Here is a 26698-nt window from a genome sequence, read left to right as displayed (position 1 = left end):
CTCTGGGGACAGGACACACAGCCCTGGGGACAGGGACAGGTCACACACAGCTCTGGGGACAGGACACACACAGAGCCTTGGGGACAGGGACACGTCACACACAGCCCTGGGAACAGGGACAGGACACACAGCTCTGGGGACAGGACACACACACAGCCCTGGGGACAAGGACAGGACACACAGCTCTGGGGACAGGACACACACAGCCCTGGGGACAGCTCACACACAGCCCTGGGGACAGGCAGGACATCAGAGCCAGGGATGTGCAGGACACAAACACCCTGCCCAGGCCAGGCTCCCTCTGAATCTCCTTCCACCAGTGCATACAGCACACCAGTGTCACACCAGTATCACTCCAGTGTCACACCAGTATCACCCCAGTATCACACCAGTGTCACCCCAGTGTCACACCAGTATCACCCCAGTATCACACCAGTATCACCCCAGTATCACACCAGTGTCACACCAGTGTCACACCAGTGTCACACCAGTATCACACCAGTATCACACCAGTGTCACACCAGTGTCACACCAGTCTCACCCCAGTGTCACCCCAGTGTCACACCCCCCTCCCCAAGCCAGGTACAAGTAAACAGGCACTCCCACCCCTGAACAGCTCTAAATAAAGATGCTGTAGAGCCGTGACACTGCAGCTCGTTTTTCATTACTCTAAGTGCTCGGGGCAGAGATCTGTGGGAACCTTTCACGGCCCTTGTGAGCAAGAGAGCTGCTTTCAACATCAAAGGAGGAGAAGAAAAGGGAGGCTGTTAACACCCTGCTCCCGCTGCCTGTCATCCTGTCACCGGTGGCAGGAGAAGGTGGCAGATAAATTGTGTGCAGAGGGGGCATTTCTGCTCCTGGGCACCTCCCAGACATCACAGTGGCCTCTGAGCTTGCCTTGTCACTGCATCTCCCAAAGCACTTCAGAAATAACCAGAAGGGGCTTCTATTTCTGTTCATCCTCAGTGCTGCCTGCTGCCCAGAGCCTGACCTGAACCCAGCACTGAGGGAGCAGAGCAGTGCAGGCTGGCAGAGCCTGTGCCAGTGCCTTTGGGAGAGGCTTCCCCCCCAGCCCCATCTCACACCAAACACAAGCAAAATGTGTGCAGAAATGCACCTGGCCACAGCTTCTCGTGGCATGAATCAGAGAAATCAGCTCCAGTTTTACTCACTGGAAAGGCACACTGATGTAAGTCAGCAGCAGAACACTCCTGCACAAAACCCTGCAGGTGTTTGCAGTCCTACCCTGGAAATGTCCAACATCTCTCACTGCCCTGAGCCTGGTTTTGTTCATCCCTCATTGCCCTGAGCCTGTTTTTGTTCATCTCTCATTGCCCACAGCCTGTTTTGGCTGAGGACAATGTCAGGGCTGTTTCTCACACAGGCTCCTTCCAGTGACATCCCCTCCTGATCCAAGAACAAATTGCTGCTCTTGGAGCTGCAAACACCTTGTCTGTACTGGGAGGGGCTGAAGGGCACACCCAGGCACCCTCCAGACACCAGGCAGGAGCTGGCAGAGCCCCTCAGGGTCCTGCTGAAGACAGAATTAAATGTCAGGATTGAAAATCAGGTGGTGTGGGGCCAGATGCTACCACGGGATCTAAAATGAAGACAGCAATTGTGGCATGACTAAGCTGTAGATGTGCTCAGAGAATTCCCTGGGAGCTGTCTCTTGCTGGCGTGTAAGTGCAGAATGATCCCTGTTAATGCTGTGAGTACATTAAATGCAGACATCTCTGCAGGATCTCGGGTCATTCTGGAGCTGGGGGTTGTTTAAATGAGGCCGTTTTGATAGCAGAACACTTTGCTCTGACATTTACATCGGATGTTTCTCTGCCTGCACACAACCTCCTCCCCTCCCTGAGGCCTCTGGGCTCAAAGAATCATATTCAAATGCAGGAAAATATCACAAAACAATGGAAAACAGCAACAAATGTTCTGGCTTTACTTCAGGACAGAGTTTGTTTCCATTTCTGGAGTTCCAGAACTGAAGGCAATGTGGGATAGCAGGTTTGAGAATGCCAGGGAAGCTGCTGAGCTCAGGAACAGCTCTGGAATGGGAATGAGGAATTCCAGAGAGCTCACCAGACCCAACAGCAGGGAGAGGGGGAAGCTGGAAGCTAAGACTCCCACTGAAAACAAACCCAGAGGTAATGCAGTGCACAGCCAGCCCTTTGTCTCTCCAGTCTCCCTGAAAAATCATCCTTGGGCCAAAATCTGTTCCCATTTGAGAAGCCCTGAGTGGGTTAGACCACAGTAACCATTACACAGCACAAGGAGGGCTGCCTGGAATTTGTGTTCCAGCATTTCCATTTCCACTTTTATGTACAGCATTAGGGTGATGCTAAATTTATGCACTTTAAGGTCACTCTTCTTTTGCCTCCCTCTGCAGTTTCATTGCTTTTTATGGCTGAAGCTAATATAGGGCAGAATTTGAGCCTGAAAGAGGCTCTTTGAACATCAGTCAGAAATAAAACGTGTCTGTCATTGAGAAAACAGGCACAGCTCAGCCCCTTTCTGTCAGACTTTAGGCATATTTGCTGTGAGCACATGAAAACCAAGGGTACAAAGGCTTTCTGGATCTGTACCTACCCTGAACCCCTGAGGAAATTTAGACCATTAAACCCAAAAATTATTCTCCCATCAGGAAGAAACCTTTAAAGCTGAATCTCTTTCAGTGGAAGGATCTGTATTTGAGAAGGGCCCATTTAAACCAACTGTTCTAGAAATGGCTGAGGTGAATTGCACCTTTCTCAGTTCAGCAGGAAATGGAGATCACAAAAAATAGGTCATGTGCTAAGACACTCCATACCAGCCACCTGAACGTCTGGCTTTAATTCCATAATTAATTTTGGCATGGCTTATAAAAGGTAGGATTTGGATGCCATGATTTAATCTGCAGAGCTGGCTTCTGCAAGGCTTTTCTTGGCTCTGCTCTCCCCATTGAATACTTGATGTACAAACCAGTGCTGTCAGTTGTTTTCAGAGAAGATACCTCGAAGTTTCTTCAGATTACACTAATAGTTCCACTGATTGAAAATCCACAGCAGAAGAGAATGGGGAGTCCCTGAGATGCTGATGGAGTTAGAATAATTTATGGAGAGCGGTCTAGCACAACAGAAGCTATTTAAAGCTGTATGATATAGCCACAAACTCTTATTAAGGTCTGTGGTTTTCAGCCCTGTGAGACAGAAACCAGTTATCATTATGCATCACCATGAAAGCAGATTAAAATTAAATCAATCTGTTTATCTATGGGTTTGAAATGCAGCTTTTTCAAAGCATAACACATTCTCCACCTAATTAACATTTCAGGAGGAAAACCCATTCCACACAGACACCAAGCCACCGTCATTCACAGGGAAATATTACAGAAACATAGCCCAGGTGGACTTATAATGAAATTTAATTAGTGAAAGGGCACAAGGCCTGTTTAGGCTTCAGAAATTGAAGTGTGCATACCAGGAGTTAAATAAAATAGATTTGGCTGTAAGGTGTGTCTCATGGGCTGCCAGAAATTGCCTGTTGTGGTTGAAGTTTGTGTGCCTGCACACAGGGGCAGGTATCTGCATACATGCACACACAACACACATTCAGATTTTATTCCTCTGCCTTTCAAACAAAGTTCCTTGTTAAAAACATGTTCTGCAAGATGTAAAACACACAAGTCTCTGGAGAGCCCAAAGGAAAGGATGCATACAAATGGATTTAAAGCTGAAACAAACAGAGTCTGCAGCTCTGACCTCTATTTACTCACCAAACAAGGCAGCAAGGGCCACATCCTCAGTGGGAAGCAGAATGAGATGTTTTTTCACCCAGCTCCAGAGAGCTCAAGCTAAGAAAAGCCCTCCAAGAAAAGCAGGAGCCACCCTGGGACTGCCAACGAGACAGAAAGGAGAGGAACAGGATTTGCACAGACCTGGCTGCCCCATGGCCACAGCCTGGCTTGGCTGCTGCCCCTCCTGCATCCCTGGGCTGCTCAGGATGCTCGAGGAGGAGGAGGAGGAGGAGGGAGATCCCCTCCCCAGCTCCTTCCCCTGCAGGACACAGCTCTGGGCACCACTGAGCAGCCAGAGCACAGCAAATCATTTCTGTATTCAGGGCTGTGCAGGAAGGTGTTTGCTTACAAAAATGAAAGGCAAAGATAAATAGTGCTGCCTGCTGATTTAAAGTGGTTGGGAGCCCCGTGGACTGCTTCAAAGGACTGTTTCCAAAATAAATGCAAAAAATATTATGTAGGGTCTGAAATCTTTCTAAATTGCTTGTAAGAAAGCAAACAATGCAGCACATCCCTTTTATTCCTGGCCAAACAGCAGCAAAGCTGCTAACAGCACAGCTTGTGCAACCAGCAATTTTTTAAAATTAGACTTAGATTTAAGAAAAGACAGGAAAAACAAAGCACAGTGCTGGGCACTCTGTGCAGTGAAAACAAAGTGCCATCTGCCCCATTTCCCAGTTGACAAACACACAGTGAAGCAGGCAGCACAGCACAAGCACAGGGGATGGTGCTGGACAGCCCCAGAGATGAGTGCAAGATGGATCACCCACCTCTGCTGCACGTGGAGGGCACAGAACAGAACAACAGAACATTTCCAAGGAGCTGTAGGACACTGCTGTGCCTGTGTGTACATACAAACATCTCTGCTGAGGGGGAAGGCAACAAGTGGGGAATTCTTATGGTTCACTTGAACTGGCTGAGAACATTGAGCATAGAAAAAGGGGAAAAAAAACCCAAAACAACCAAACAAAAAAACTAGTGAATTGTGCACCATGAGTATTCCAAAAAGTTGCAGAAATAGCAATAGACATTTATGTTCTCTATACAGACAGTGGGGATGGTCAAACCAGTTCTTTGGTTTATCTGAAAAGCAGTGCCTGCTGCAGGGCCTCTGCTCTGAGGGCACACAGTAAAGCCATTTCCTGAGGGATGCAGAAACTCCTTCAGGCCAAGACCTTTCCACAGGACTGGAATGGAGGGGTGTTGTTAGCAATCAAATCTACAGGAATTGTGACTCCCAAGCAGCCACCACCCCAAATCCCCAGCTGCCTGCTGCTCAGGGACAAGGAGTGTGCATCTAAAGCCAGAGCTTCTAGCTGAGCCTAAAATGCATCAGCAAGCACAGACAACATCCAGACCCTCCAGAAGTGTTCCTGTCCTCTGCTGGAGGGCTGAATCTGGAGTCCCTCCCTGAACCTGCTCTTCCAAAGCTTCCCAGTGAAACTGGGAGCTTCCAGCACTCCTGGGGAACAGCTGCTGCTGCTGGAGGTGACCTGAAAAACATTCTTTCCTAAAAAGTTCATCCCCAACTCCAGCAGCAGGACAGTGCTGAGGTATTTCCAAGTCACATCCTCATGCAGAAGGAGGCAGCAGCATCGCTGAGAGCAGGAGGAACATTGCACTGACAAAGAGCCATCAGCAAAAGCCAGTTAGCTCTGTTCCCTAGCAACTTCTCACAGCTGCAGATAAAATCATCTTCTGGACATCACAGGAATTGTCAACACTTAGTTCTCTTTCACAGGAATTCTCTCATCCATTGCTGTGTGCAGCTCCCTGCAGGAGGTGACTCAGGAGCCACTGACAGCACTTGGACATTTCCATTAGCCTGGCCCAAATGTGGGACCCATGGCTCTGTGTGTGCTGTGCCTGTCCCTCACTCAGTGACAGGCCTGTCAGATGTTCAAACAGCAGCACCTGAGACACACAGACCCATGGAACAGCCTGCTGCAAAAATCCTGAGCCTGCAAAGCCTGTCCTGCAAAGGGTTCCTCCCTCCTGGGAGCAGCTCTGCTGATTCCTGAGGACTTTACTCAAGGTTTACAGCACCAGGGCTGCAGTCAAGAGACTGGAAAGAAGTGGATAAACAAAGGGTGCAGATTCCTCAGTGGAGAAAAAAGCCTGCATTGCTCCAAAGAGTTGCTGTTGGCATAAGACAGATTTTCACTGAGCAATTCAAATAGGAATTTTTGTATGTACATAAAATCCAGGCTGAACACTGCAGCTCTGTTGTGCCACATTTAAGCACCTTTCTGTCATCTGCACCAGTGGCCACCAAAGCAACATTTGCTAAATAGCAGCAAGGAGTTCTGCTGCAGGCAAAGCCTCACAGCTCAGTGAAGCCACTGATGCAGAAGGGAGTTCATTTAATATAAAAATGGCACTGCTCAAAATGATCCTGTGCCCTTAATGTAGGGCACAGGCAGTGCTGTCAGAGGCAGCTGCAGCAGTGACCCCAGTGCATGTCAGAGCACACTGATGTTCTGATTTCATCTTGGAAGAGCCACAGGAGAAGGCTTGGCTGATGCAAACAAGCAGAAGAGATCATTTAACACAAAACACAAAACCCTCCCTGTTGATTGCTCTCCAAGACAGAGCTACTGTGCAGGAGCACAAAGGCAGCTGGTAATCCTCTCCACACATAAATCCTGGAAGAAAACAATAATTACATCTCCTCTCAGCCCCAAACTTCCTGCATATCCTTGGACTGCTTTATTCTATTTGTGCATTTCAATGTAAGAAAGATGAGAAGGAGTGAGAGGCTTCTTGTCCCAGCACACAATTGTTCTAAGGACCCTCCTGTGGGATTCAGATTGGTGAGAACCCCCACTGTCATTTATCAAAGTTAAACCATCAAACAGAATATGGGAACGTAAAGCTGAGCGAGAATTCAAGTGCACATGGATTTTTCTTCTCTTTTGTATTAAAACCTTGTAGCCTTGGACACCAGGTTTAATGCATCAGAATTTTAGGCACCAATTTGTTCTACTGGAAACAGAGGGGTTTAAAAGTTTTAATGAGCAGACATGCAGGAATGTGACTTGTGGCAAGGACTGACATTTTCTACTTGTACAGCAAAAGCCCAGCAGCAATCAGCCAAAAACATTCACACTCTAAATAATTTGCTGTGTTTTAAAATTGTCTGGGAAGAAGTGACCACTAGACAGTTGTTTTTGGAAGGAAAAAGGGTGTATCACTGGCTGCCAGCTGGTAGGACAAAATCCACCAGAGAATAAAAGCTGTTTTAGCAGGCAATTGAAACATCACCACAACAGCTGGATGATGAAGTGATGAGAGTGATGAAACACGAGGCTGAAGAAACCACAGTGGGGAGAGAAAAACTGCAGAAAAGGAGCCCAGAAAATAATTTAAATCATAAGTTTATTCAACACTGACTTTGCCCTCATTCTTTAAACTCCAAGGGACGTGAGGCACAGTTTGGAATGACCTGGAACCATTAAACCCCAGTTTCCCCAGCAAGATTCCAGTGGCAGCAGAGCTCTGTGAGCAGCAGCATCCTCCTGTCTGAGCCAGGATTGTGTGCACAGCTCTGGGACATCAGAGCCCTGCTCTCATCTCTGCAGGATCCCCAGCCCAGCTCTGCACCCAGGGCACAGCACAGGCTGCTCAGGCTGCCAGGACACCCTGTGTGTGTTTGGATAACTGGGTTAGAGCTCACAGAGCTGACAAACCCACAGAACACAGTTAGCTGCTGTGGGTACCAACAGCACTCTCACCTTTGGCACTGTTTGATGGGGCTGGGCTTTTTAATGAGTTTAACACGGGGGAGAGGCAGACATCTGCTTCACAAAGAACATTTGCCCAGCTGTAGCTGGAATTTCTCCTGCACTAAACACGTGCACAGCGCTGTTGCTCTGAAAATCACTGTTTTATTCCCAAACTGCAGAGAGGCAGAGGATCAATCAACAATCAGGGCACTGAGGAAGCCAGCCCAGAGCTCCCAAGGAATGAGTGACACTTTGGAGGGGTTTGCACACTGCTTCTTTCCACAGGAGCCCCTTTGAACCCCGTGCCAAGCCCACACCAAAGGTGGCTCTGTGAGGCCTCTGAACAGCTCCAGCTCATCAGAGAATTAATTAACTCTAATTAAACAGCAGTCCCTGCCATCAGCCCCAGTGCCAGCACCCCACACGTGCTCCCAGCAAAGAGCAAAACCAGCCACAAAAACAGCCTGGGAGGGACTGACAGCTCACTGGAGTGCTCAAATCTGGATTTAAATCCGAAGAGCCCCGAGCCTGGGCACCCCAGGTGCCAATGCAGAGCTGCAGAAGGTCAGACTGGGGCTGGGGGAACAAAGGTGTTTAAGCACAGGCTGTTCTAAATTGGAAAAAGCAAGCTTCAGCCTCCTCTGTGTGGCTACAAAGGTTCTCTTGGAACTGTCTTTGTCAGGAAATACAGAAAACACGGTGTAATAAATGTTACTCAAAACCCCCAACCTTTCTTGTTGGCTTTAGTGCTGGCTGCTGATAAGAGACTGATGAAATACCTCTGGTTTGCTGTCAATGTATTGCTTTCACTTAAGAGAGAGAAAACAAATGTATTGAAAAGGAAAGATGCCAGGGATAAATATTTTAGTAATCTCAGGCACAAACCTGTCGTATTACAAGGATTACAGTCCATTAGGATTGTATAAAATCCACAGCAGAGCCTGTAATTCAGCCATATCTCAGTGACAAAAACCTCCTAATGTGTTTCAGGAATCCTTATTTGCCAATATTGAAAACGTCTTTGAGAGCTGCTTGTTCTAACAGGGCTAATTTGGGGAAAACCACCTTAAATCCAGCAGCCACTGAAGTCTCATCCTCCTCTTTCAGTCCTTGGGGATGGGGAGTGTGGGAGCAGCTTTCTTTGGAGAGGCTTTTCCTGCCACCTCCTCCTGTGCTTCGGGAGCTCTGGGGTTGAGGGCAGAGCTGGTCTGGCTGAGCAGAGCCCCAGGGATGCCCTGGCACACCTGAGCCACAGCAGCACCACCCTGCACGGGCAGAGCCAGGGAGGGCTCTCTGCAACACCACCAAGGGCAGGAAATCAGCCCCAAGGTTTCCTGCTAAATAAAGAAATTCTTCCTCTTCCAGAAATATCCGCCTGGTAGTCTGGGAGTGACTGCTGGAGGAGATTTACTAAAATGGTACACACACTGAAAAAGAAAAGTAGGAAAAAATAAATGTGACAGGCCCTCCTGAAGGCTATTTGAAGCCCTTCCTCTAGGAAGCTGAGTTTCTGACAGAGCCATCCCTGTGCATGTGTGTGTTCTGCACTCACTAATTTTCATCCCACCTGCCCAGGAAATGCACTCTGAGGGAGGAGAAGCCAGGACAGCACTGGGGAGCCCAGCAGCAGGCAGGAAATCCTGCCTGGTACAGCCCTGGTGGGTGCAGCTGGGATGAATTACCTGATGTCAAATGTTCATTACGTTTGTCCTTGAAGCAAAGTCAGGCTGGAATTGAGAGTGGCTCTGTGGGTGGGACACTCCTTATCAGAGCATTCTCATATTTGGTTAGCACTGACTATCAGTGCCATGGCACTGCCTCCAGATCTGCTCTGCCCAGAGCAGGGAGTTCATTACAACCCAAGCTGCTGCTGATAGAGGTGACACAGGAAAAGATTATTACCTGCTGAAAACCAGAGATGGCTAAATGCAACATTAGACAAAACCAACATTTATAGCAGAATATCATTGAAAGAAACATAATACAATTTAAAGTAAGACTTTAGCTCATTATTTCAATAATTCCTATGTCTCTTTCAAAGTCAAAAGGAAACCTGGTCTTCAAAATGTTATTTTCAGCACACACCCAAACTGATGATAATACAGCAGTGTGGGAGAGGCACATTCTCAAATGCTCATCCATCTTCCACCGCTGCAAAGTGTGCCTGTTTAGCCCAGGATATAACAGGATATTTTGGTTCTGAATAATTGGACTTGAGCAAACAAGAGAGTCAGAGGAGGGAAAAAAGAAAAAGAGTTAGAATTCAGAATTTCCTGGATTTTACCCATGCCCAGACACTGAGGACACAAACTCCATGTGGATTTTAAAAAGCTCTTCTGCACGCCCTCTCCAAATTACTGTGTCTATGCAAATTGCCAGCTCTCATCTGCACTGTCTGATTTGAATGAAATTGGGTACAAGTCAGCTCAGAATTAATTCCAGCAAGGTACTTTCAATGTTCTCACAAGTTTCATGTTCTGTGAAGTCACTTTGAAAGCAAAGTGCCATCAGGATCCTGGACCTGCAGAGGTCACAGGTGAGGTTCCAGAGAGCAACAGCCACAGGGAGAGCTGGGGAGGGGATCTGGGAGCTGCTGGGATTCCTGCACTCCCACCCTGGCTCTGCCCTGCAAACACTGACCACCAGAAAATCCCTGTGTGAATCCCACCCACCTCTGCTGCCCACCCCGAGATTTTCCTTTTCCATACCCCAATTTCAGGAGCTCCCCAGACAGCAGAGCACAGCTCCATGAGCAGCTGGCTCTGGCTGCAGAGGTGGCGATGAGACACTGCCTGCATCAACCATGGATGAGACAGGAACAGCAATCCCAAACCACAATCTAAACCAGGAGCCCAGCTGCTCCTTGGTGCTCCTGGTGCCCCTGGGATGTTTGGTGCCTGGGCTGTGTGATGCCTGGCACAGAACCTGGTGCCATCCCCTACCTGCCTGCAGCTCCTGCCTTCTCTCCCCAGTCTACAGCAGGAGTTGAGGCAATCACTTCTGTTGGATTAATAGCTTCAGTTTTCAGCTGCAAAGGAATACAGAGCAATTCTGACACCAACTGAAGTCCAATTCCTTGTGATTGAAATACATACATTTATCTTCTCTCTCTGTGTGTGTCTGGTCTTGGCTTCAAGCCAGCCTTTCCCTAGGAACCAGGAAGATTTAGTGGTTGCTTGCTGAGCTCTGTAGGGCAGCTGGCCAGGTTTTAATTCCCCCAATCAGCTGATAATATTCTCCACAGATTAAATGATTGTGGCACAGGGACCCAGGCTCTGTTTTTGTGCTGGCCAAACCAAAGAGAAGCCCAACATCTGAACAACCTGCTCCTGTTTCATCCTGTGAGAAATATTGATTGCCAATAAGAGGGGAAAAAAGGAGATGGGTACATCAAACAATTTTCTCTGAATCTCAACCCTTTAAACTATAATTGTTGTGAAGGAAGGGCAATGCACCTCTCAAGGATTTTGAATGCTGCCTCCTCTGCAGCATCTTTGGACAAATCTGCCTCTGAGTGCCTGTTCTCTGAATCCCCACGGGGCATGAATGGCCCAGCTGAGTTTACAACAGCAATAAAGAACAGAGTGTGGACTGATGGATACAGCAGAGTGAAAAATAAACACACTAAAGCTGCTACATAATTCTGTCAAGCATATGGTTAAGTTGTGATTTTATTTAGAAAACAGATTGTAAGAGTGAGATGATGACAGCTGAGTCTATATTGGTCAGTCATAAATAAGAGTATTCTAATGGAGCTGGGCTTGCTGCGGATCACAGGCAGCCACACAGATTTAGTGAGAGCTAATCACTGAGAAAATAGAGCTTTTAAAACACATTTTGCAGCTCATTTTCAACTTTACATTGCTCAGTTGAAAAATCCATGATTACTGCACCTAACTTTAAGAGAGTGGTGGGGGAGTTACATTTATGGGCTCAATTAGACTTTGTAGCTCCTTTTAGACAAAATGAATCCCTGGTGCATTGCAAAGCTGTTCCTCTGCAGCAGCCAGGGGCTGCCAGAGCCCGGGCTGACACCCCTGCAACAGCAACATCTGTAAATCAACATCTGTAAGCCTCTGTCAGAGCTTGTTAGAGCTGAACCAGGCTGATTTTTTTACATGCTCTGTGGGACATCCCTTCAGTGCCAAGGCTCCCATTGAACTGATGGCTCTGACTTCTCTTTTGTATTTTCAAAGCCAGGGAGGAATTTCACAGCTCTTAGACTGTCACTCAGCCCCAGGTAGAACGCGGCAGTCCCCAGAAATGTCTGCAAAAACAAAATGCAGCCTCTTTTCATGGCTGGAGCTTCAAGGGGAGCAACCCTGACTTGAAAGGCTCAGCTTTGCTGTTTGAGCAGCACCCGGGCAGGCAGTGCTGCCAGTCAGGCTCAGGGTGGGCTCCAGGAGCAGGAGGGGACCACAGGTGAGCACCCTGAGACCCTGGAGCCAGCCCTGCCCAGTGTGAGCCCCAAAGCTGCACTGCAGCCCTGGCAGGAGCCTGCCCTGGCACAGCATCTCCCCTTTCTGCACATCCCCTGCCCTGGCACAGTATCTCTGAGCCCTTTTCTGCACATCCCCACTCCATACCTGCCCTGGCACAGCCTCTCTGAACCCCTTTCTGCACATCCCCATCCCTGTCCTGGCACAGCATCTCCCCTTTCTGCACATCCCCATCCCATCCCATCCCTGTATCCCATCCCGTCCCTGTATCCCATCCCATCCCATCCCATCCCTGTATCCCATCCCATCCCATCCCATCCCATCCCATCCCATCCCATCCCTGTATCCCATCCCATCCCATCCCATCCCATCCCATCCCATCCCATCCCATCCCTGTATCCCATCCCTGTATCCCATCCCATCCCTGTATCCCATCCCTGTATCCCATCCCTGTATCCCATCCCATCCCATCCCATCCCATCCCATCCCACCCCATCCCATCCCATCCCATCCCTGGCACAGCCTCTCTGAGCCCCTTCCTGCACATCCCCAGCCCTGCCCTGCACCTCAGCCCAGAGGAAAGCAGTTCATTACCCACACTCCCTTTGGAAGAACACACACAACTGATAACAGCAGCTTATCTGCCCCCATCGTAGCCCTGATGAAATATTCCAGCCCACAGAAGAGAAACCAAATCTCAGGAAATGTTGGCACAACAGTGGCAGGCCTAATGAAAACATGCATTTATGAAGCACAGCACAAACTGCTGTGTTTATTGCCAGTCCAGCCCAGGCCACTGGAGTTTATTGTTCCCAAATTCTTTCACGTGCTGCAGCTGGGGAGCAAATGGCTCAACTTCTGCTTGATCTGCTGCTGGCCCATTATCTTGTTTTATCTTTCATCATTGTTGTCAAATTTGAGAGTAATGAAACTTGAGTTACTTTTCTTGCTTGCTTGTTGGATCAGAGCTGGATGAAATCTGAATTTGGATTATTAACCTGGTATTGCAGTTGGTACTCACAGGGTACTGCAAAAGGAAGCAGTGCAATGAGTATTTTGCCTTTTTTGGTTTTTTCCTGCAGGAGCAGGAGCTGCACTGGAATCTGTCCCTGGCCCACACCAAGGTCTCAGTGTGTGGTACGTGCCCATTACTGAAACCCATTACACAGAGAGACAAACAACTGATAATTAGCAGGCTTTACATGCCCATTAGGTTAAGTATTCTTGAAAGTATATTCATCTGCCATCACATTTGCATTCTGATAGCAGATGAGAGAAATTGGATATTAAATCTACTGGCTCCCTCAGAGGGCAAACAGAGCAGAAGAGTCTATTAAACCACAAAAGGAGAAAAAACTCCTTGCTGTTCCCCTGTATTGTCTGACCTATCCTCACAACCTGGCAGTGTGTTTAATACAGCAAACAGGGCTGTGGGGCATCCTGGTGCCACTGAAGGGAAATGATCAGCTCTCCTGGACACTGGGCAATGCAGCCTCACTTGATTGCAAAATGCAGCCAGAGATTTTTTTCTAAAAGACCATGAAACCTAAAGATAAAATCAATCTTATAAGTACAAAAGTACTTTTTATTTATTTTTTCTGCCTTAGCATTTACTCAGCTGTAAGGAATACAAATATCAGATAACCACAAACTAATAATTTCTAGTTTTTCCAAAGCTTCCTGGCACATTTAGCAGCATATTCACACAATCCTCCAAAGAACATCTTTGACTACTGAAATTTCTTGTCAGCACCTCTGTGAATGAATTCTACACTTCTGTGCATGCAGTTTGTTTGGTTTTCTCTCCCAGTGACATGCAGAGCCATGGGGAGATGTTCCTGGCAGGGTTTCAGAGTTCTGTCCCTGACTTTGGTGTGGCACTGCAGCCACCCATGCAAACAGAGCCATCAGTGAGCAGCTGTGATCTGAAATGTTTCCTGAAAGGTTTCCTGCAGCCTGTCCCTGTCCAGGGAGATGCCACTCACCCCCACACTGTGCCAGTGCTGCACAGAAGGAAGGGCTCAGCTTCCACTGGGGTTTTATTCCAGGCTGGAACTCAATGCCTGAGCAGAGCACAGAGCTTTGCTTCAGCTGAGCCATTTTCCAGGCTGCAGCACACCCAGCTCAGCTTCTAGAAAAACCTCATCTGCCACACTGTGAAGATGAGAAGTCTGCCATAATTGAAAAAGATTTTGCCAATACTGTCTAAGTAAGAAATGTACAGTCAGAAATGAGAAAAGCACATCACAGCCATCACTTTGGCTGACAAGGCCAGAGCAATCTCTGCCAAGTGCTGTCCTTACAGCCTTTCCTAAGACAATGCAGGAAGAAAACAAACAAACACCGAGTCTGTTCAGAGCAGTTATTCCAGTAGTGCCTGCCTGGGCTGAAAACACAGAAAACCCTGAGCACAACCAGAGGGGGCACAGAACAGCAAGGATCATTTCCATGCTCAAATTGCACTCCTCCAGGTTCAGAGGCTGCACTGAGACTGTCAGCGAGACAATGACTTCAGAAATTGCTTGTGGCTTTGAGTAGGCACTGGAAGCATCCTTCACTACATCTCCAAGTAGCTCTGAAAGAAACTCCAGAGCGGTTGAGGCACTCATTCTGAAGAAGTGTTTGTGGAAACCCAGGCTGCTCACAGTGGCCAGCACTCCACACTCAGAGAGGCTCAGGGCACACACACTGTGCCAGCTCAGACCAGGATTTCAGGTGACACTGGCTGCTCCCTGCAGCTGCACCAACACCTGTAAACAACACCTGTAAACAACACCTGTCAGCACTCCATCAGAGCTGCTAGTGTCCAGCTCACTGATTTTTTATAATCAAATTGATAAATAATAATGTACAGCAAGAAAGAAAACCACAGTAAGTCCATTGTAGGTGGGACAGTGAAGGAGGGTGAGATCAGCTGCAAGCAGGCTGCTGTCCTCCATTATTATGAAATAATGATCCATGTGATTATTATTTATCAGAGAATTTAACAGCCCTTGCTCCTGTATTCCAGGTGCCTGAGAACACTCAGTACAAAAGCTTTGCTAACTCACTCCTCTCAGAACTACTCTGAGCCACTGCAGTCACAATTACACTGTCATAATGAGGAGGGAAAAAACCCTTGTAACAAGTAAATTCTTGTTTAATTGCATGATGAGAGTGGCAGTTCCCTCTGGAGCAGGCATTATCATGTCTCACTGCCCACACCAGCTCATCGTGGTGCCCCTGCTGTCCCAGAGGAGCCTTCTCATGGTGAATGAATGTTTGGGGATGAAACTGCCAACTTGGGACTTATTGCTTAATTGAATATGGAAACATCCAGGCCATTAGCATACATTCTGAAGTGTCTTATCTCACAGATGTTAATTTATCTTGGGGAATGCCCTTCTTTCTTCTCTCCTCCTTCTTCTCTTTCAGTTCTTTCCCTGCAGCCACCTTCCTTTCTCAGTTAAGTCCTGGTTCAGCCATTTGCAAGCCCGTGGTGAGCAGCTTGCTATTTTCAAACCTTCCCAAACTGACATTTGAAGTCTATTTGCCAAAAAGTGCACGGCCAAGCACTGCCTGTCCTCCCTCACAGCTGGAAAGTATCACCAGCTCTGGGTGGGTAAGGAGGCCCAAACATCTCCAGCTAAATCAGGAGGGTTTGCAGACATTCCAAATTGTTTTATTCACCGAATTATTACAAGATCTCAAAGCCATGCATAGAGCTTTTCTCTGCAGGTATCTCTCTTTGGGAATTTTTAACTAATAATATATTCCCTCTGACAAAAGGGTCAAGAAGCTGGAATAATACAATAAAGGAAATTCCCACCATTCCTTCATTATTAGGAGATGCTGGGAAACTTGCAGTGAATTCCTGGAACTTGCCAGCCTGGGCAGGACCCTGCATGTCCCAAAGTGAGGGCCCAGGCACTGCAGAGATGTCAAGTCCTGGAGTTTGGTTTCTTTATCAAGTTTCAGTGAAGACTGAACATCTGTGTGGTCACAAAAAAACAGTTGTTTTTTGAAAAGTTTTTGAGCGTTTTGAGAATTAATCAAAAATATTGTCAGAACTCACACAGGTTTTCCAGCCTTGTGCTGCAGCCCAGCCCCTCCAGGCCCTCCCTGTTTATTTAAACCTCTCTCTGAACTACAGTGGGAACATCCAAAATTGCTTTTCCTCTCCTGGGTTCAAATCTGTCCACAAACAATGGCTTCAGCTGGTGATGAACATTCTTCTTTCATGGTTTATAGATTGCTCCAACAGGCAGACTGGCAAAGCAGTTCCTGTCTCTGCTAAATCTGGGGCACATGGTTTAGAAAGGGTCTCTCAACATAGAATAATTTATTTTTATTTGATAAATCAGAGTCAATTAGCATTTCTAGCTGCAGAGGAAAAAAGACTTTCATAGATGAAGTCTAAAAGTTCAGGACTATATGCAGGAAAAGCTATCCCTGAAATAAAATAATAAACTAAGCAAACAAGCAGGGAAAACCCAGCAGGTGATTTAAAGCCATTTGCAGTGTGCTGGTTTGAGTAATGCATACATGCAGTAGGCAATTCCTCACAAAGATGACAATCCTTGGATCCAAACCCTTCAGAGATTTTAGGCACTGGAACTCAAGATTGATGAGATCTCTGTGTTGATAAACCTTTACAAAGCACAGTGTGCCAGAGGTCAGCAGGCACAGCTGAGGAGGGAAAGGTGCCACAGTTAAAAGGGGGAAAATGAACTGTCCTGCAGCACCCCAGGGAGCTGTGTGTCTGTCTGTCTGTCTGTCTGTCTGTCTGTCCTGCAGCACCCCAGGGCGGGTGTCTGTCTGTCTGTCTGTCCTGCAGCACCCCAGGGCAGGTGTCTGTCTGTCTGTCTGTCTGTCCTGCAGCACCCCAGGACATCTGTCTGTCTGTCTGTCTGTCTGTCCTGCAGCACCCCAGGGCAGGTGTCTGTCTGTCTGTCTGTCTGTCTGTCCTGCAGCACCCCAGGGCAGCTGTCTGTCTGTCTGTCCTGCAGCACTCCAGGGCAGCTGTCTGTCTGTCTGTCTGTCTGTCCTGCAGCACCCCAGGGCGGGTGTCTGTCTGTCTGTCCTGCACCACTCCAGGACATCTGTCTGTCAGTCTGTCTGTCTGTCCTGCAGCACTCCAGGACATCTGTCTGTCTGTCTGTCTGTCTGTCCTGCACCACTCCAGGACAGCTGTCTGTCAGTCTGTCTGTCTGTCCTGCAGCACTCTAGGACATCTGTCTGTCTGTCTGTCTGTCTGTCTGTCTGTCTGTCTGTCCTGCACCAGCCAAATGCTCGGAGCTCAGCCAGCCATGCCGTGGCCACAGCAGCTTTAGTGATCTGGATTCTGCTCCCAGCACACCCAAACTGCACGGGCTGAGGTTCCTGCTCTGCACCCAACCCACGGCTCTGGCTCCTCAGAATTTCCCTTTTCCCTTTTCCTGGAGGAGTGTGCAAACATCTTTACTCAAAGACCACTCAAAAGTAACCAGTGCAAACAAATCACTCAGGTTTGGGCACAGGCTCCAAATGTGTCACCTCCTAACACCGGACACAGGCTGTCCCCTGCACTCAGTGTCACTAAATACATCACACACAAAGGTGTCACTAATGCTGGCTCCAGGAATGGAGCCCCTGCAGACATCCCCAGCTGCATTCAGTGTCCAAGGGCCCCCTCAGCTTGGCCAAGCCCAGATCTCAGGCTGTGCAGTTCTAATGTCCCAAAGGCAGTGCCCTGACAGCCAGGGTTTAGTGTCACCATTTCAGGTTATAGATTTAGATCAGATTCTATCTGCAATAATAGAGATCAGTTATTTTGTGCAATGAACTATCTGCCCCAGGCTATTCCTACTGGTATTTTGTGATGGGGTAGAGGAGATCAGCCAGCACAAACATTGATTCTGTAACAGCAGCTCCCTTCCCTCCATCCCCACTGGAATTCCACGCCCTGGGAAGGGGGAATTGATGCAGCAGCCTGAAAAAAGAGATGGAGCAAACACTGCAGGGCAGTGAGCTGGGAAGTGCCAGGGGAAGAGCCAGGACAGAGGGGCAGAGCCAGGAGACACAGCCCCAGCTGATCAGGGCTGGTGGAGCCTTTGGGACACGGGGCTGTGCTGGGAACACCCTGCTCAGGGCTGCAGGAGGGACCAGCAGGCAGGAGAGGAAACTTCTGCAGAGAGACTGATGCTGTGCACACTGACACCTGATAAAGTGACAGGACAATTCATTACCCTGGCTTTACGCTGATCTTACAGGGATCTGTCACATCTGTTTAAGTAATAACCTTAAAAATCTAAAAGGGCTCAGGTTTGCCATTAGAAGTAGGAAACTAATGTTCCCATTTTTTTGTGATCAAAAATGCACTTTGAGATTGCCTGATGCATTTCATATGAGTGTGCTCATCCTGGATAAATGTTACCCTTAAAAAATGCAAAAGCAACACTGAAAAGTCAAACTATTCCAATAATTTCAAATCAAAGACTACTTTCCCTCCCATCAAATGTCTTACTCCTCAATGTACTTAGCCTTTATTTTTACATAATTGGAAATAGGAAAAAATCCTGACCTGGATGAGATTTCATGTTTTACTAGAATATTAGAGGAGGAGCTCTTTGACCCAAAGTTTTACAAGAATGTTCTACATTTGCAGGCATCAAATATAGATAAAAAGAGAGCTCCTGAACCTGTCAGCAGCAAGAGGGAAAGTGCAAGGAGCTGGAATGGACACGTTCATCATGCCCTGGTGGGTAAATTCCGTTCCTGAGGAACAGGGAGGGATCCCTGCAGGGACCCAGCACTGGGGCAGGGTGTGCCCAGCAGAGCCCTGGTGTTCCTGAGTGCTGCCCTTGAGCCCCTCTCCGTGTGCCAGGCAGGATTTGAGCTGTGACACCTCCCAGAGTGATGGATGGCAGGAGCAGCACCTGCACAGCAGCAGCTCTGCCCCTGTCAGTGCCAATCTCCCTCCCCATCTGTCTTGCCTTGCCAGCACAGCCCTGACAGCCTCTCACGCTGCCTCACTTCTGACTGCAGAGAGCTGCTCGTGTTCTCCACTGAGAGCTGAGCAGTTCTGAGGAAGCAAACGAACTTCTGACATCCATTCCATAAATTGGGGGATTTGCAGTACCCCCAAACCTCTCCTTTTTTAAAGAAACCACCAACAAAAACAACCTAAACCTGTATTTCCCAGCTATAACCAAGTTAAGTTGGCTTCTGCTGAAGTTCTTCAGCTCCCTAAATTAATGAGTTATATTGCAAAACTGGTTTTCCCTAGCCAGATCTCAGTGTCTCCAGAATGCAGTAGAACAATAATTCTGAAGTGCAATCCCAAACAGAGCAGCTGCAGTGTCCCAAGCAGAGTCCCTGCAGCAGGACAAGGCAAATAAAGCTGTGCAGTGTGCCTGGGACAGGGCCATGAGTGAAGGCAGAGACCCCAGCTGGCACACTGCTCACACAGCTTTAATGCACTGCTGCTCCCTGCTGCAGCCAGGCTCTGGGTGGTGAGAGCAGAACAGCCCCTGAGTGCAATAAACCTGCAGGAACAGACTGCACAGGCCACTCCTGTGGGGAATGGTTTGCTGGATCTGTCTCTCAGTTTTCTGACACCTGCTCAGGAAATGTGAGTTGATTCTCAAGGCAGAGGATGTTAACCGGAATAATTTTAACAGAAGGAACTATTTTCTTCTTAATATAATCTGTGAGTGCAACAGGAGGTAATAGAGTGCCCTGGAAGTCAATAGTTCCTCAGCACTTGTCTCCACAGTGCCACTGACAATTTTGGGCCATTAGCAAGTCACTTAGCAGTGCAGGAGAGCTATTTCACCATCCAGAAGATGGAGAAAATTATATTTGCTTGACTAGTTCATAAGCAGGCTAGAAAAAGTTAATTCCTGCTTGCACAGCGTGCTGAACACAGCAGAGGAGCCCAGGAGCTGCTGGAGGAGCTGTGCCCAGGCAGCAGCAGAGGGGTCCCAAAGAGCAGGGATTGCCATGGAACAGCCACAGGGCTCTCACCTGCCCAGGTCAGTGTCTGACCCTGCCCACCCAGCTCATCCACACCAGCACTGAGCACTGCAAGAGCTGACAGGCAGGGGCTGCATTTCAAAAGAAGAGAGAATTTAGGTTTTGGGGGTTTTTTTGTTGGGTTTTTTGGGTTGGTGTTTTTTTTTGTTTTGTGGGGGTTTTTGGGGTTTTTTTTTTTTTTTTTAAATTTCTATTCCTTTTCTCTAATAGTTAGAAGAGAAGGAAAACTCAGCTATGAGAAGATTTTAGAAGCTGTTTAAACCAGAATGTGGAAGGGGATGTTTTAACTGACAAACAGAGCTGTGAAAGGAGGAGCAGAAATGTTCAATAGGATTCTTCTCAGTCTGGCAGAGCAGGCACAAGGTCAGGGCTGGGTACCAGGACACAGCCACACACCCTAAGGCCTGGGGAAAAGCCCAGCTCAGAGTTTCTTGTGGCTGTAACCTTGTGATCACCACTTGTTTCTGCTATTTAAATATCATCCAGTTCAGCACGAAGAACAAGATTTGATTTAGCCCAGCACTAGAAGGACACACAAGTAATTTGATAAAATGCCAGTCTTGCTCCCATTTTCTTGCTGTACAAATTGAGTGCTAATGATCTCAGCTCTGCTCCCCTCATGTATTTATGCAGCCCTTTTCATGTTTGCTGGATTATTATTGATTGATTGTTGGATAAAACAGAACAACAGAAGCTCATGTAACATAAACTCCTCTGGCCTTTTGGGGAAAATCTTCCCAATTATCAATAAGCACTGTTTATTCCCCACCACAGTCTCACACCAGCCCCTGCATTCCCACAGTTATCTTTATTAAAAATACCAGAGGGAAACCACAAAGTCTCCCAATAGTTTATAAAACTGGCACCTACAGATGTCCAACCCCCAGCTTGGGTTTACAAATGCAGAAATAACATTGAGAGTTTATAAAAAACTTTACTTTTCTCCCAGTACTGGAGGTTTACACATTTCTATTACAACCTTCAGTCATTCCCTCAGACAGGATTCACTAAGTATAATTAGAAATTGAATAACTGTAAAAAGAAAAAAAGCTGCTGCTTTTTTCACTCATCAATGTATGCAGGCCTGACACTCAGTAGCTTAAGGCAATTCCAGCTCTCAAATTTCTTTGCTGATTCATCTCCAGAAATAGGAAAACAAATTTAAAAGGTTGCAAGCAGAAAGTATCAATCCTGTTGACTTTAAAACAAAACCAAGGTTATGTTTACTAGGCCCAGCAAAATGAAACAAAGCTAATAAACAAAGAAGTGTGGATTCAGAGAAGTGCTGCTCCTGAGTTTGGGAAACCCTGGCACACATTGATTGCAATGTCTGGAGCAGCCCTGGGCTGATTCCAGCAGGAACTGGGACTGTGGAACACCAGAGCTTTGAGAATTTAACTGCTGGAAGCACTGGGAAGGACTGACATGAAATGACACTTCACATTTTCCTTCCTCAGCAAAACCACTCCAAATAAAGATCTCACTTCAGTTTCAGTTTCCAACACGTGTGCCATGAGATTGCAGCAAACCAGCAAACAAGAGAGGCTGGGATATTTTCTATGGACATCAGGAAACTCTCAGCACCCGTGATGGGAAGGAAGAATGCCTTCAGCCTTCCCTGGCATGTAAAAAGGTGAAAAGAAGGTGAAAAAGGGGATGCAAGTGTTGAATGGACCCCTCAGTTTCCTAAGGCCCAGTTGAAGCTTTCAAGCTCCAGCAATATTCCATATTTACCCATCACCTACATTTTATCTCCTTCCTTTCCTCCATCTCTCACTCTCACACAGAGTCAAGACAAATATTTTTAATTTCCCTAGCTCATTAAAAAACAAAACCTAGGCTTTGGCTCCTATGGGCCAACTCTTCCCCAAAATTAAAAACAGTTCATCAGTTCCACATTCACTCCTCTAAATCTTCCCTTGTGCAGAACAGCACAAGAGAAAAACCAAAGGTACCTTTCCTAAATCTTTTAGTGTTCAGAAGTTTCTAGAAGGCTCCCCTTGAAGACAATTTCCTATTAGCAAGGGGATAAGGTTTTCTCTAAGCACAATAGTTCCAAACCAGAAAATATTCAGTAGTGATGAGTAATTTTTTATTTTTGGCACTTTTGCATGTCTGTTTCTTAATTTTTGACCTGTATATCCTATATTTTCCATCTGTTCAAGCCATAGTTTCCAGTCCACTGGAGCAAAAGCAATGGTAAAAGCATTTTGCCAGCAGCCCTTGGCCTCACTTCATGAATATAGTTCCAAATCTTGCTGCCACTCAAGGCAGAACTTTGAAAAATAATGGATGGGCTCAAAATAAAAATTAATACAATGTTCCTCATAAAAGAGTTACACTGGGGGAAGGGACCTTGTCTTCTGTCAGAGAGAAAATGAGAATGAGATGGCGAACATGTCATGGAGGGATGAACACAGAAAACACAACTCTGACCAAAAATCCCAACCAAAACCCCTCAGAGATGCTGCAAGCAATCACAGGAACGGCTCAGTTAAATAATATTGTAATTACTCTGACAGTGCAGCAGGTCAGAGTCTGCAAGCCAGGTACTCTCACAAAAGCAGGTCAGGAGAAATCAAAACTCAGGAAAGCATCAGCAAGTTGTTACAAAAGTTTGTTTTTAAAAGGTAACACCAAAGTGCTGTTTGTAAGACAAGAATGCCACACTTTTCATTTTGAACTGATATTCACTCCCTATTTTTAGCTTCTTTTTTGTTTTATGATACCTCAGATCTCAGAATAAAAAGCTACAATTCAAACACATCTTTCCCTTTTTGTTCCAGAAAATTCATTTTAGAAGCATTCCTTTACAAGCTCAGGTGCTGAGTTTTCATCCTAATTTAAACAAAACAAGGGTTTTGAAAATTTTGTAAACCTATATGTAACATAATTATCATGGTTTTAACCAGCTCCACTTTTAATGGATTACAGCTCATGGAAATAGAGATGCTTTGAAGTCAGATTTCTAAGACTCTATATTTACAGAGTAAAAACAATAAACATTTTTTTACCTTAATTGTTTTTATGTTTAAATATAAACCTATTTTCAAATGTAGCAGAAGTTTCCATGTCTGCTGATGTGATCCTTTTAAGGCATTAGTGCAGAGAATAAAGATAAATTCTCAACACTTGCTATGAGGAACTTGGATTGCCTGGCTTGAAATCAGCACTCAGGAGACAATTTAAATCTTAGATTGACTCAGAAGATGAGAAACTGATGTGGTGAGGAGAGGATGAAAAAGAAATCATTGCCCTTGAGTCAGCAACCAAGTGCTGTGGTTATTCAGTTTGTACATCCCACACCTGCAAAGGGAAAATCTCCTGACTTTAAGCAAACCATCTCCCCCAGAAATCCTCCACAAAGCTCCCTGGGGGAAGGGGACAAACCTTACAGGGCTGAGCTGTCACTGCAGAGGCCAGTGGTGCCAGATATGAGTTATCCTTATCAAGGCACACACGAGGTCCTGGATGTTCCATTTGCAGCCTGGCCCCATGTCCAGCCCTGGAATGGAGAAGTGGAGCCAGCAGAGACAGCAGTTCCATCTCCTGCACCCCAGGGTGGGATTTCAGAGCTGGCAGCCCCAAACCCCTCCAGCAGAGCTGTTTGTGAACACAGTTCCCAGCCTGTGCAAGGGGAGCTCACTGCTCCCCCCAAGGCACCTGCTCTTCTGGGGCAACTTCTGGGAGCTTTGGCAAATTTTTACAATCAAATTTCTTTCACCATTTCTAGGACAAACACCTGAGACAATCAGTCTCACCTCCAGAAGCCAGGCTGTGACATTTAGCTCAGGAACAGGCGGCAGGAGTCATTGGTAAGGGATAAAAAATGGAATAATCTGTGCAGACACAGATTTGACACAGCTCAGTCACACAACCCTGGCTCACAGTGCTGGAACCCAGGAGAAGAAGGGACAGCTGGACTGTCCCCCTTGCAGGCACCACACACTGCTCTGTGCCCAGCCCAGCCTTTGCTGGGTTGGATTGGGTTCCACTGGTGGCTGTGGCTTGGTTTGTGTTGTGGTTATGGATTGGGTTGCACTGGTGGTCGTGGCTTGGATTGCATTTTGGTTACAGGGAGCTGCCCCTGGACCTCCTCAGTGCTTGGACACAGTGAGCTGACCCCACCTGGCCCTTGATGTCCCATTGAGACACCAACCAGCACCCCCTCGGGCAGCTCCTCACACTCAGAAGTTGTTTTGGTAGATCAGTAGCACTCAGGAACTTCAGACATCCTGTAATGCAGAACCAGGCTGGGGAGAGCTGCTGAAACACGTGAATCCCACTTAATGCCCAATTCTAGCTCATTTCCTGTAAATAACTCTGTGGATTTAAGCCTCATTAATCTCAACATGAGTCCAGTGAGAGATTAGGAGAACTGCAAACTGCAGCTCTCAAGAATTTAGATGTTATCTCCTCTTAGTGCATAGGTAGATCCCAGCTCTACCATTTCAATTTTTGTAAGCATTGCTCAAAGGACAGCTTCAGGAAAAGGCCTGTGTGACTCCAGGAGATCACACCTCAGACAATTCCTACAATACAGACTGAACAACATGAGAAATGGGGCAGACCAAGCAATGGAATTTTTGGAGAGCAGCAACTGATGGACTGTTAGGGAATTTACCCAGAAAGTGACTTCCAAGAGCAGAGAAACAACAAGAAAGGTACTGAAGGAACACCAAGCAGCCTTACCTCAGTGTGAACTGATCCTCTGTCGAGTTTTTAGCAACAGAGACAAGGAAGGTCAGAATGTCTCCTTGCTTGGCGGTCTTTGGTGCATACTGGATGACAATATTATTATCCAGCCTCAATTCAGTTAAAGAGGGGGCAGCGTGTGTCTGGTAAAGGAAAACACTTCCAATCCTCTGCAGGGGCGGCCCCGACTCATCGATGTCGTTGCGCCCCGAGCGCGCCCCGGCGCTTTTCCTGACATCCTCCTTGGCACACTCCCCTCTCTCATCCCCCGCTTGGATGGAGTAGTAGAGCTCCACTGGGCTCCCCTCAGCCCTGTCCAGCTGCTTTTTGCGGCCTGTGAGCACGCTGGGGGGGCTGAACCAGGCGGGCAGCAGCTCCAGCTGTGCCACGCAGAGCCCCAGGTCCCCCCGCAGGCGGCAGCTGCCGCGCACCTCGCGCGTCTCGCGGAAGGCGAACACGCGCAGGCAGGGCAGCCGCTCCGCGGGGCTGTGCTCGTCCCAGTCCCTGCCCACGATGTAGAACAGCACCTGCACCCTGGGCTTGCTCAGGTAGATCTTGCTGCTCAGGATGTAGGCCTGCAGCTTCCAGTTGTAGGTGAATTTGTTGGTGGTGCTGAAGGGATTGGAAGGCAGCATGAGGTCCTGGGGCACTGCCTGCTCGATGGAAAAGGGGCCGTAGGTGGCGTTCAGCACGGGAGGGCTCTTGGATTTGTAGATCAGGAAGGATTCCACCCGGGACTGCAGGCTGGAGTTCCTCATAATGTCCTGGTTGGCCTCCTTGAGGAAGAAGGACACGTCTGCGTTGTGGATGCGGTAGGTCACGGGCAGGTAGGTGGGCAGCAAAGAAAATCTCTGAATGCTCTCCAGGATCCCACGGCTCTCGGCCACTGTTGGAAGGAAAGGAGAGTTCAAAAGTCAGCTCTTCATGCACACTGTGCTATAACCTCGCTGATTTACTGAGGGGCTGGACAGTGCTGCAGCTGGGATTAGTGGCAATAGCCTCATCAGTCCAGGCAGAGGTGGCCCAGGCAGATGGTGATTTATCTCATCACTTGGAAAACAATGGTTTATGCCACATTCTGCATGACAGCCAGATTAAAAGAAGTGGCTTGTGCAGGGTTCCACATGCCAAAGGTCACATCTCCACTCACAATAAACATTTATCATCAGAGACAAAGTGACCCAGTCAGCACCTGCAACCCCAGATCAGTGCCCAGGCACATCTGAAAAATCTGCTCATTCCAGCAGTGCAGGAATCCAATGCAATGATTTTACATCAGTGCTGCAAATGGACTGCCCAGAGTTCACTTCCACCTTCTCAGCACTCTCAGCAATACATGGACTCCAAATGGTTTCCTGCACAAGGTTGAATTTCACTTTAAAAATATTTAGCACAACAGCAATTTACACAACACTTTACATCACTCTGTGAGGATTTCAGGAGCTGTATTTACACCCAGTTTCCAGCCCCTCTATTCCATTTGCTCCATGAATAGAGGGCTTTTTCTGTAAATCCCCATCAGGATTTGGTGCTGCCTAACCCTGTCCCCATCCAGCTGCACTATCTGCAGGCTGTACATCACTGCACACAAAGAACATTCCCAGTGCAGGGCACTGTGGTGACTGTGCCAGCCAGCAATCACCTGAGGCAGGCTGAGAGTTACCTGAGAGTGCCAAAGAACAAGCTCTGCATCCTTTCTAGGAACTGGCACAGAACAAATACAGAAATTTAAAAATGCAGATGCAAATACACTATCACCTTTCCTGTTTGAATAGCTGACCTTTGTGCTCACATCTTCTACCCTAATTATGCAATAAATTGCCTCTTTTTTCCCTGCAGCAAATTCAGATCCTTAGCCTCATTCAGAACGGGGACCAAGGCTTACCACAGATGGCATTCAAAGACAACCCAGTTTCTCAAGCTCTAATTCACAAATGCTTTAGTAGTCTTTATATTTTTGTTTAGCATCTGACCTAAATATTTATTTGCTCATGAGTGCTGTGGTGGCCTAAACTGATGCCAGTTACTCCTACCACAAATCTTCCATCCAGGTGCTGCAATCCAAC

At 47.3% G+C, this 26698-nt stretch overlaps 1 protein-coding gene across 1 annotated transcript in view; it reads right to left on the bottom strand.

Annotated features, from left to right (window-relative positions):
- TMEM132D (transmembrane protein 132D) overlaps positions 1-26698 on the bottom strand; it is a 189660-nt gene that overhangs the window by 121048 nt on the left and 41914 nt on the right. Inside the window, exon 2 of the mRNA XM_033075746.2 lies at positions 24630-25518. Within this exon, the coding sequence (XP_032931637.1) occupies positions 24630-25518 (889 nt within the window). The remainder of the gene's footprint in view (positions 1-24629; positions 25519-26698) is intronic.

Source organism: Catharus ustulatus, chromosome 18 (genome assembly GCF_009819885.2).
Source record: "Catharus ustulatus isolate bCatUst1 chromosome 18, bCatUst1.pri.v2, whole genome shotgun sequence".
Classification (NCBI taxonomy): domain Eukaryota; kingdom Metazoa; phylum Chordata; class Aves; order Passeriformes; family Turdidae; genus Catharus; species Catharus ustulatus.
This window is presented reverse-complemented; position numbering and strand designations above follow the sequence as displayed.